Source organism: Pleurodeles waltl, chromosome 7, assembly GCF_031143425.1.
Source record: "Pleurodeles waltl isolate 20211129_DDA chromosome 7, aPleWal1.hap1.20221129, whole genome shotgun sequence".
NCBI classification, from domain to species: Eukaryota; Metazoa; Chordata; class Amphibia; order Caudata; family Salamandridae; genus Pleurodeles; species Pleurodeles waltl.
The window spans coordinates 89390208-89402653 of NC_090446.1; the positions used below are offsets into that span (position 1 = coordinate 89390208).

Sequence of the window (12446 nt, forward strand, 5' to 3'; positions counted from 1 at the left end):
TTCCAAAGGTACCTCTTCACAGTGAATTCCTGTTTGGGGATTACTCCAGGACAGCGAGCCTCAAGTAGGGATCCACCCATTAGACACAAGGGAGGGGAGCAGCCCCGTAAGCAGAGGCTTGTACTCCCCCAGCACATTCATTAAAACAGTATTTCTGCCCTGCGGGGGCAGGTGGGGCAAATTACATGCCCACTAGATACCAGGGATTGTTTTTTTACATATAAAAATATTGAGGTGGGGGCTGCCCACAAGGGCATGGTCATGCCCCCACACCACTATACATACAACAGTTTTTCTGTCCCCCCAGGAGACAGATGCACCTGATCTGCTCCCGGGCAGAAAGCCCACTAGACACCATGGATTTTTTCTAAATACATACAAATATAGGGGTGGGGGCTGCCCACAAGGGCATGGTCATGCCCACACCCCAATATACATGCAAAAGTCTCTCTGTCCGTCCCCCGTCCAGGGTGGAAGATTTGGCAATTGCCTCAATCTGCCTCACAGGGCTGGCAGAAATCCCCCTAGACAGCAGGGATTTTTTCATATCTAGAAATATAGGGGTGGAGCTGTCCACCAGGGCATGGCCAGGCCCCACCCCCATTATGCATGGAACAGTCTTTCCGCCCACACCCCAGGGGGCAGATGGGGTGATTATCCCTAGTCTGCCCCCTGGGGAGAGGCAGAATCCCCGCTAGACACTAAGGTATATTTTCTAAAAATAAATATAAGGGTGGAAGCTGCCTACATGCACATGGCAATACTCCACCCCAGAAAGAGCACAGACAGTCTGTCTGCACCTCTGGGTGGCGGATGGGGGTCATTAAACCCAATCTGCACCCCGGGAGGGCAGAAAGTTCACATTGCCCCTCTGGCTGGTGGAGGGGGGATTACCCCCAATCTGCACTCAGGAGGGCAGAAAGTCCACAAGACACCTGGGAAAAAACACACTGGCTGCGGGCTGCCCATCATAGGCATGGCAATGCCCTGCACCCCAAAAAAGGGCTCAACAATCACTCTGCTCCTTTAGGTGGTGGATGGGGAGAATTACCCCCAATCTGCTTCCCCGGGGGCAGAAAGCCCACTAAAGACCAGGGTTTTTAATATAAAAATACAGGGGTGGGGGCTGCCCATCTGGGCATGGTCGTGCCCCTACCTCCAATATAGTTGGTAACATGGAACGGTCTCCTCCTCCCCCCTCAGCCCCAGAGGCAGATGGGGTGTTTACCCCAAGACACCCGGATATATTTTCTAACAGTAGGCATAGGGGTGGAGGCTGCCAATAATGGGCATGTGGGCATGGCCGTACCCCACCTCAGAAAGGGTACAGACTGTAGGTATGCACCTCTGGGTGAAAAATTGGGGTGATTACCGCTTGGGAGGCAGAATGACCGCTGGATACCAAGAAAACAAACATTAGTATTAGGGCTGCCCACCACAGGCATGGGGATGCAAAGACGAGGGACTGAATTTGTGCAGTACTGTTTTTTAGGGGGTGGGCTGTGGGGCATGAAACTGTGCTCACCCCACCCCAGGGCCTCATAGACTTTCTGCCAGTATCTGGTGGTGGATAGGGGTATTCACCTCAATCTTCACTTCCCTGCAGGGGCAGTAAGCACAGTAAAAAACACTGATTTCAAAATGGCGCAAAAAAAACAAACAAAAGGAGGTGGCAGCTTACCCTCACATGGAGCCACACCCCTTTCCCAAATGGGGTAATAGCATCTTTCTACCCTCCCCAGGGCAGATAGGAAGTTTGTCCAATCAGGGAGGTTGCCCCAGAATCTGCCGCCAGGGATAGACTACACACAAGGCATTTTGCATATGGGACAAAAGAAAGGGGCACGGCATTGCACTCTGGCATAGGCCACACACCCACCCCAAAGGGGACAAACCAGTATTTTAGCCTCCACCATTGGCAGTAAAGGAGTTTGCTCCCAATTTGCCCTAGGGCAGAAGGCCCAGTGAATAACAGGACACTTTTTAAAATATAATAATTGGGGTTGTCTGGCCCACCATGACTTCAAGCACCAACCTCACCCCTAGAGCCTCAACAGTCCTTCTGCTCTCCTGGGGACATCCCACAAGCAAGAGCGAGGACATTTGATTCTTTTAGGTGTTGTTTTTACACGTAGGCCAGGTGTGTAGGGCTTAATCCGACTGACTTGCCATGCTGAATGGCTGCACTTTTTGGGCTTGGGTAGGGCACCACCTGGAGAAAACTACTGGTCCCAGACTTTTCGGAAAACTAGACATCGAGGGGAGTACAGGGTGGTATGCCTTGCTGGGATCCCATGACGTTTGCTTACCCACTATGTTTAGCATACCTCAAACTATGTCTAAACTCACTAATTGTCCTTGCATTTCTGTGAAGTAAACTTCAGGAATACACAGGGATCCACAAAAATTCTACTTCCCAGCATTCCTCCACTTACGCTGATAAAAAAACTACTAGTGTCCACAACAGGAAAATCCCCAAAACGTAATGTGGAAACAAACATTTTCCTAAACAAATGAACCTGATTTTACAATAGGGCCAGCTGGTAGCTGCCTTAACTGGAGCCTCGCTCAGCCGTCCCCTACAGAAACCTACCAAACTCACACATTTCTGAAAAGTAGACATCTGGGGGAGTCCAGGGTGGTGTGCTTCGCAGTAATCCTGTGTCGATTTCTTACCCATAAGGCGCTTCAAACCTCAAACTTTTCCTAAAATCTTACAAATCTTCCTTGAGTAAAACTTCCTACCACACAGTGTTACTTCACTTGTGCCAATAAAACCAATTGTATGGCTGGGCCACGTGTCCGTGACAGGAATGGATCAAACCGGGACTAATGAAGTCACTGGTGCAAAAAAAGACCCCTCGGACTGCGGGGTGAAGGGAGGCTGAGATCTTGGAGCCCCTGGCCTGAGTGAGTCTGGAGGGGCCCTCTCCTTCCATGTTCTTTGCAGGAGGGGGCCTCCATTTTCGTTACACCACTGATGAAAGTCCCCTTGCAAAGGCTCCCATAGACCTTGGCTTGGCCACATGTACATATGTTTTGGATGCAAAAAGCTTGATTCGTAGAATCGGGCCATTTGCGACCAAAGAAAAGTATTTTCCTATGTACAAAACACAATTTTGCGATTTGGTAACCTATTACTGAATCGCAAAATGGGTTTGTGACTCGCTATTAGGAAGGGTAGTGCCTAGGACAACCCATTCTAATTGCGACTTGCAGGGGGATGTATGATTGTTTTGTGACCGGGAATGCAGTTGCAAAACAATTGCAGTTACCACCAATTTCAAATTGGTGATAACCCGGTCACGCACAGGAAGGGATCCCTAAGGGACCTCCCTCCCCTTTCTGAATAGGGCACCAATCTTTTTTCAACAAAGGCAGTGGTCCAATGAAACCACTGCACACTCTGAAAAGATGAAAAGGAAACATTTTTTTTTTTGTAATATATCCCATTTACCTTTAAGGAAAACGGCCCGCATTTTCACAAAAACTGATTTATTTAAAAAGCAGTCACAGACATGGGGGTCTGCTGAACCCAGAAGGCCACCATCCCTGTGAGTGTGGTAAATCTCAAATGGGTCACAAATTGCCACCTGGCTCATGAATAATAATAAGGTAGGTCCCTTGCAGCCCATTTGCGAATTGCAAACAGTGCCTGAGACACTGCTGTTCATCAGGTTTTGCGCCTCACAAATTGTGAGTCGCTAAATCTCGCTATTTGCGAGTTGCAAAACCTGATGTTTGTACATGTGGCCCATGGTCTACTAGCCCACCAACACAAGTATGGTACAGTTCTTATCGGCAGGCATGTTGCAGCTCAGGGTGGAAGGAAATTTGTGGCTCCCCGCATAACTTTCCATCACAGAAATGTGAGAAAAATGTGTCTTTTAGTCAATGTTTGAGGTGTGCAAGGGGAGTCTGGAAAGAAAAAAATTGGTAAAAGCAATGCAGGTCACCTCACCCTGGATTTCCACAGATGTCTAGTTTTCAAAACTGTTCAAGTTTGTGAGGTTTCCCTAGGTTCTGGCTAAGCTAAGGCCCAGAATTCACCCCTATCCACTTTGCAAAAAAAAAAAAAAAGGTTCGTTTTGAGCAGAAAAATGTGATGTATCCACGTTGTGTTTTGGGCTATTGCCTGTCACAGACACTAGGCCTACCGACACAAGTGAGGTTCCATTTTTATTGGGAGACTTTGGGACATGGTGGTTGGAAGGAAGTTTGTGGTTTGTGGCTCCCCACAGATTTGAGAGCTTTCTATCACAGAAATGTGAGAACAATTTGCAATTGATTCTGGGTAAAAGACCTGTTGAGAGCCACACAAGTCACCCCATCTTGCATACCCCTAGGTATCTAGTTTTCAAAAATGTACAGGTTTGCTAGGGCTTCATAGGTGCCAACAGAGCTAGGGTTCAAAACCTACAGCTCCCCACACAGGACAAAAAACATCAGTTTTGAGTGGAAAAATGTGATGCTTCCATGTTGCGTTTTGGCTTGTTTTCTGTCACTAGGCCTTTCCGAACAAGTGAGGTACCAGTTTAATCAGAAGACGTGGGAGCACAGAATAGTAGAACATTTGTTATTGCCAATTGGATTTTGCTGTATTTGTGCCTTTTAGATGTAAGCCAGTGTGAAAGAAAGAAGACATTTTGAAAAATACCCTCTAAATCATATGCTGGAACAGGAACCCACAAATTAAGAGATGTGAAAATAACCACTGTTCCTAAACTCCATATCTTGTGCCCATTTCAGAAATAACATGTTTCCTGGATACTCATTTTACACTCTACATATTTCACCATATGAATTGGTCTATACTCAGTACATTATGAAAAACCATTATACTTGCAGCTCAGTTGTTGACTCTGGGTACTTTGGGTTCTTGGATAACCTACAAGCCCTATATATCACCGCAACTAGGAGGGTCTATCCGACATAATAGTAAAATGATTTTTTTAAACTGAAATCACCCAGGGGTTTCACACTAGTTTTCACAACAAACTGGAAGAAGATTGAGAGTATCAAAAATGGGAAACATTTACTACCTCTTTGAAAAATGCCAAAACTATGGTAAAGAAAATACGTTTTTTATTGTGCATGTTCCTGAAAGCTTGGAAGATGGTGACTGTTACAGGTAAGCAATACGTAGGGGTTAGCCGGGCTCTGAGGTGTCCCTTTCCATATACGACTCCACACCTCTGTATGTGAAACACCAGGTATTAGACTGTTTATTTCTTTCTCAATATAGGCATCAGATCTGGTTAGTCTGTTTCTCCCCTCCCCCGGTAAGTCTCTAATGTTTTATTGTTTCCTCTTCAGTATTTGTTTTTCTTTATTTCTTCTGGTTGTCCGTTATTCCTTGTTTTAAGTTTTCTTCTTTTCTTCCTCTTTGCAGGTAAGGTGTAGTGGCCCACCGGTGGGCTCCCAAGAAGTCCAAATGAGAGAGAGAATGAAGAAATGAAATATACAAGACCTACATTAGGTACATATTGAGTTTGTATTGCTCTTTTTTCTTTATTTGGTTTCTAACCCTTTTATACGCTTTGGGGGGGTTCACCTTCTTGTGCGATAAATCTTTATCACCTTTTGTTTGTGCTCGAAGTGCAGTAGTTGTTAGTACATTTAGAACCAGGGATTTTTAGTATACGTCTCTCCTTACTAAAGCAAGTCAAGACTGTTGGTAGTAGGTATGTTTTCCTGTTAGCGTGAAGTTCCTTTCCTTTAAGACTCCCCAGAAACTCTTGTCCTGTCATACATGGTTACCATTGCGGAGGGTGACTAAATGCTGCATGTATCTCTGAACAAAACACCAACTGAACCAACACAACAAAAAAACAAAAAAAAACAAAGCTAGCGGCCGTGGAGTCTTTAGTTTCCTATTCTGACGAATTTCACTTGTCCACACTGTTTCTCATTCATATCCCAATTCCCCATTCCCTGTGTACAATTCCCATTCCTTCCCGCCCTTCCGCTTAATATTATTTCTGAATCGCCCACACATTTCTGTACCTGTGAAAGCCACACTCCTCCGGGAGTTAATAGCCAAAAAAGGGCTCAGTTCAGGGGACCACATGTAAAGGTCAGAAGGGCTGCATGCAGCCCCTGGGCCTTATTTTGAGTATCACTGTTATAGACTATAGTTAGGAAAAGGTCATTTGCTTGTACAGAAAACCAACTTAAACTAGATAAACATTAGAAATATTAAAGTTAAAATTATGCACACCACATACAAATTAACATAACTCACGCATCTCCAAACACAGTGTTGTCAACTCGCTAGGCGGACTAAATGAACTATACTCGGCCCTCTACCATATACAGTGCTCTAAACTATGATATAATTTGGGATGCCATGATTGCTGCTATGAATGCTATATTTAATGTGATATAAGTGATGTAGTATGAAAGAGTATAATCTGTTCATGGTAGAAGGTCAAGTTATAATTTATTCAGTCTTCTCTTCAAACTTTGGGTTTTTCATTGAATTTTTATATTCTTTTAATTTTAATTGGTTTTTAATCATATAATTATGTTTATTTTGATTTTGGTATGAATTCTTTCTTATATAATTTTCTTATTTTTTACATTTCCGCCGTACTTTCTTGATAATTTATTGCAGAATGGCGTAGCGTAGAGTGATATGGAGTACAGTGCTATGGAGTAGAGTAGAGTAGAGTGGTGCAGACTAGAGAAAAGTAGCAGAGAGTGTAGTGGCATAGAGAGCACTGACCTATAGTGCAATGGTGTAGAGTGGCATAGAGTGCAGTAGTGCAGAGTGGACTGCAGTAGAGTAAATTGTAATAGCATACAGTAGAGTAGTGCAAAGTAGAATACAGTGGAGTAGAGTGCAGTGGCACAGAGTAGAGTGGTGCAAAGTAGAGTACAGTGGCATAGAGTGCAATGGCATACAGCAGACTGGGGCAGAGTCGATTGGGATAGAGTGCAGTCCCGTAGTGTGGTGCAGAGTACAGTGCAGTGGCGTAGAGTGCAGTGGTGTAGAGCAAAGCTGTGCAGAGTAGAGTGGCGTAAAGTGTAGTTGTCTAGAGCGGTGCAGAGTAGAGTGACAGAGTGCAATGGTGCAGAGTAGAGTGCAGTGGTGTAGAGTGCAGTGGCGTAGAGTGGCGTGCAATAGAGCACAGTACTGCAGAGTACAGTGGTGCAGAGTGGAGTGGCGCAGAGTGCAGTGGTGCACAGCACAGGGGCATACAGTGCAGTGGCACACAGTAGAATGCAGTGGCGCATAGTAAAGTAGCATACAGTGCAGGGGTGTACTGTAATGCTGAGAAGATTGCAGTGGCGTACAGTGCATTGGTGTAATTTTTTTTAAACATTTTAATAGTACCACTGTACTTTCAAGGTAGTACTGTGGTACATCATCAACTTTTTTACACATACATATATATCACAAGAAATAATTTTCCTAACCTCTACCCAGTTTCCTAAAGTCCCTCATATCTTCCTAGATATGACAAAAACAGTACTAATGTAGTTATCACTAGAAAACACGGAACACACAAAAGGTGTGTTCAAACCAATATGGCTTTCTTTTAATTCAGTAAGGTCTGACCTGAACCAATAATATTATATTTTGTAATCACCATGGACCGCGGAACAGAATGAAATTACCACAGTATACTGTCCTTTCCACCCATTAATCTATATTCCTGCCAAATTTCATCTAAGTCTGTTCGGCCATTTTGTCGCTGAATTTGAGTAAAAAGTGTAAGGAAAATGTGTTAGCGTAAAAACGTGTTTTAAGACACCCCTTTTTTCTTTGCAAACCTTTGCATCATCAGTCAATGTAGGAAACGGAATATGGTCCTGTTTTAAAGTTTGGCGGATGGGTTACTCAGTCACAAATGTGACGGATATCCTGTCCACTGTATTAGGATCTCCATAGGCCAGTGGTTCCCAAATTGTGCGCCACGGCGCCCAGGTGCGCCATCAAAACAAGACAGGGGCGCCATGAGCTGCATCATTACCGATAGCAGTGACCTAATTCTGCAGCTGCATATTAGAATTTAGATAATCCCCTCCATTAAAAAAAGTCAGAAGCCGTTTTCCTTGTTTAGAGTGCACAGCTCGTGATTGTGGAACTTCGAGTGAGAAATTGAAATACAGCAAGGAAGGGCCTTGAAGTTTAATCCTCAAACACCATCTAGTGGTAGTAATTATAGTACACACTAGTTCTATTCACAAAAACCTGCAGGCTCAAGTTTACTAAGATTTCGCACAATGTGATGAAACTTCAAATTTTGCTGTGCATTGTTGCATTAAAGAGAAAACAGAGTGCAGCACCATATATGCAAAACTTTGCATGCTGCTGGTGTCACTCCCAGATCTAGCACACAAATAGGCTGCTTTGTGCGACTCACAGTCAAACACCAGAGTGCAGAGGAGAGCATATGCTGTCTAGCATAGGATTAGTACTGGAGACATTCCCCTCAGTACAGATTTCTAAGCATAGTTTATATTGTTTCTGACTTAACCAATTATATATTTAATTAAACAACTGTTATATTTTTATGTTGTTACATCTATGATTATAATACCTTCATTGGCTTTATCCCAATTATTTTCAGCGTGAAAAATGTAAGCACTCCTCACATCCCCCCACCCGCCCAAAAAACAAAATAGCATAACGGGGAGCCGCGGCCAATAGCCAATAGGTCAAGGGAGGCGCGGGTCAAAAAAGTTTGGGAACCACTGCCATAGGCTATCATGGGATCATATTACGGCGGATGGGATATCCGTCATGTTTGTGACGGAGTAATCCTCTCTGCCAAATTCAGAACTAGGTCCTATGTCGGCTACGTGGAGCTTTGTCGAACTATGGTAAGTTATTAGTAAGCAAAAATCCAAGGCATTCCTATATATATATATATATATATATATATATATATATATATATATAAAACCTACTGGCGGTTGCCACTAGGAAGTAGTTTTAGTTAGGACATAGTTTCATTAAACAAAATATTTTTTGTTTTACAAATAACTTTAGCACTGTTTGACAAATATATATATATATATATATATATATACACACACACACATATATATATATATATATATATATATATATATATACTTAAAACAATAAAAAGTAAATTACCTGTGAAGTAAAGTACAGAAAACTTAGCTGCAATGTAAAGACACCCGATGTTCTGACTGCAATGTTATGACCCACAATGTAACACCTGTGAAATAATGGCAAAAGTCCCCCGAAGTGTACAAAAAATACCTAAGACCCCAGAGAAAATCCAGCACTTAAGCAATTTTGGGCAGGATTGATGGCTTTGTTGGAGGATCAGGATCCATCCTGTAGGTAATTGTGTAAGATTGTGGCTGATGCAGATATTTCTTTCCTACCTGAGTATGAAGTCTGCATGTGATCATTACAGATGAGGCCTCCAAATCTGGCTCCTTCGCACCTACAGAAAGAGAAAAACTGTTCAAATCATTTCTAGAACTTAGTGCTTTCCAGTCCAATGATATCCCCCTGGGTGAGCACACACTTTCCTGCAGTTCTCATTACATTTTATATCTGGACCCCCTGTGGGAATGGATTGGAAGTCCAGATGAAGCAAAGATCTCTGACAAAAGAAAACAAATTTTCTTTTGTTACTACGCACATTGATCTTGGATATGGAGGAGCCATGGGTAACTTACTTCAAGGGGACTCAGTGTAAAAACAACATCGAGCACTGTTTTCCCATTTACTCCTTCACTGGCAAATGCTTTTCTGATCTTGATGCTGAAGATCCTGCACAGTGTGAATCTTCCTTCATGTTTGAGTGGTCCTTCTGGCAGTGTCCACCAAAGGCAGCAAACATCTCCTGGGTCAGCCTTCCTACTCTGATGAGAGTGTCACATGGTGAGAGGAATCTTCAATTTAATGGTCACCATCCTGGATGGAGAGCCCACTTCTCCAAATATTCTGCTTTTGCCACTCCCCTTCCGAGAGGTATGCAAGAGCACCATCCATTCCCACAACCTCCAGAAGAGTGCTACCACAGTAGTTAAACCTCACAAGCTGTCTTGAGTCACTGACCTTACATGCAAAGCAAGCAAATGCTAAGGGTCCATGAGCTGGTTCCATGAGACATACACCAAAAATAAACAGCGCAAAAACGGAGACTCAGAAATCCTACTGCCAAAATCTCTAAAATATATAAATATATTCACTGAAAAAAACAAAGGATACAGAGACATTATAGTTAGGTTCTGAATTTCCTTGCACAAAACCACAGAAATTCAGCAGTTATAGTTATGGCCATCTGGGTGGAGCAGAGGGATCTGGCGAGGGTGTGGAAGGACACACGGAGGTTCAGGTAAGCTGGTCCTGTGTTGTGTATGGCCTAGTACGTGTGGGTGAGTATCTTGAAGGTGATTCGCTCCTCGACCGGTAGCCAGTGGAGGATCCTCAGATGTTGGGAGATTTGTTCTCGGCGTGGGAGGTCCAGAATGAGTCTGGTGGTGGCATTCTTGATGAGTTGAAGTTTTTTTATGTTTTTAGTTGAGGTGCCAGCATAGAGGGTGTTGCCGTAGTCGAGCTTGATTGTGACTAAGGCGTGGGTGACTGTCCAGCGACAGTCTGCTGGGGTGCATCTGAAGATCTTCCGAAGTTTGAGGAGTGTGTGCCAGCAGGAGGAGGTGACTGAGTTTAGCTGGCGGGAAATGGATAGGGAGGAGTTGAGGATGATGCCTAGGTTGCGGGTGAGCTCAGTCTGTGCCTGGGGTGGGGCTGAGGGATGTGGGCCACCAGGAGTCATCCCAAGCTGAAGCGGCGTTTCCGAAGTTGATGAGGTCAGTCTTGCCAGAGTTGAGCTTGAGGCAGCTTTCTCTCATCCATGTGGCGAAGGCTTCCATTCCTGAGTGGAAGTTCCTTTTGGCAGTGTTCGGGTCTTCGGTGAGGGAAATGATGAGTTGTGTGTCATCGGCATATGACACGATGTTCATGCTGTGGCTTCTGAGGATGGCTGCGAGAGGGGCCATGTATACGTTGACCACTGTGGGGCTCAGTGAGGATCGTTGGGGGACTCCGCAGTAGACTCCTGTGGGTCTGGATGTGTAGGGCGGGAGTCTGATCCTCTGCATCCACCAGGATAGGAAGGAGTGGATCCATTCCAGGGCTCTCCGCAGATTCATATGTTATGGAGTCTGGACCGCAGGGTGGTGTGGGAGACCGTGTCGAAAGCTGCTGAGAGGTAGAGGAGTATGAGCGCTGCAGTTTGGCCACGGTCTAGGAGTAATTGGATGTCATCGGTGGCTGCCAGGAGGGCTGTCTCTGTGCTGTGGTTACTGTAGAAGCCAGAGTGGGAGCTGTCCAGGGAGCTATTGGCCTCAGTGAAATTCCGTAGTTGTATGTTGATTGGTTTCTCCAGTACTTTGGCGGGGTAAGGTAGCAGCGAGAGGGGCCAAAAATTATTTTGTTCTGATGGGTTGGCCGAAGGTTTCTTCAGGAGAGGGCATATTTCGGCGTGTTTCCAGTCCTCGGTAAAAGGTGCCAGTTTTGATGGAGCAGTTGATTGTGTTACAGAGCTCCGAGGCAATGGATGCGCAGGCTCTGATGTAAATGTGGTGAGGGCAAGGGTCCATGGGGGTTCCGGAGTGGGTGCTGTTCATGATGCTGACTGTTTCCTCTGTGGACAGCATGGACCAGCTGTGGATGGTCTGGGTGGGTTCTGGGGGGTAGGCTCGGTCACAGGTTCCGGTGCCAGGATTTTCTGGGTGGAAGCTGTCGTAGATGTCCTGGATCTTGCAGTGGAAAAAGGTGTCAAGATTGTCACAGAGGTCCTGCGACGGGGGGATGCTGGTGGCTTCGGAGGGGGGGATCTGTGAACTTGTTGATGACTGAGAAAAGTTCCTTAGAGATGTGTGTAGAGGAGTTGATGCACTCCCGGAGTGCGTTCTTTCTAGCGTTCTTGATTTTTCGGCATTAGCAGCTCTGAATGAGGCGAGGTCTTCGCTGGTTTGGCTGTTCCTCCATTTTATCTCTAAACTTCTGCGAGTATGCTTTGATTCTTCAAGTTTGATGGTGAACCAGCTGGCTTTCTTAGTTACGCGTTTGGCCGATGTCAGCCGGAGGGGGGCTAATGTGTCTGCGCATTCGGTGATCCATGCGTTGAGATTGTGCACTTCTGTGTTGGCTTCATCAGAGGGAGGAGGGAGGGATTTGGCGAGCGATGAGGTTAGTTGCTCGTTGGTGATTTTGTTCCATTTCCTATGGGGGGGTGTTTGGGGGTGCAGGTGTGGCTGCTGGGTGCGGTGATTGTGAAGTGTATGCAGCGGTGGTCAGTCCAGTCTGGGATGGAGATAGTCTCATTGCTTGAGGTGAAGATGGGGTCCAGTGAGTGTCCTGCGGTGTGTGTGGGTGCGGAGACCAGCTGTCGGAGGCTGAGGGTGATGAGGTTGTTGAGTAGAGCGGTGGTGTTTAGATCGACGCG

General features: G+C 45.2%; 1 protein-coding gene across 1 annotated transcript in view; it reads right to left on the reverse strand.

Moving 5' to 3' along the window:
- Positions 1-12446, reverse strand: part of LOC138303747 (uncharacterized) — a 191618-nt gene that overhangs the window by 114498 nt on the left and 64674 nt on the right. Inside the window, exon 6 of the mRNA XM_069243124.1 lies at positions 9370-9431. Coding sequence (XP_069099225.1) covers positions 9370-9431 — 62 coding nt within the window. The remainder of the gene's footprint in view (positions 1-9369; positions 9432-12446) is intronic.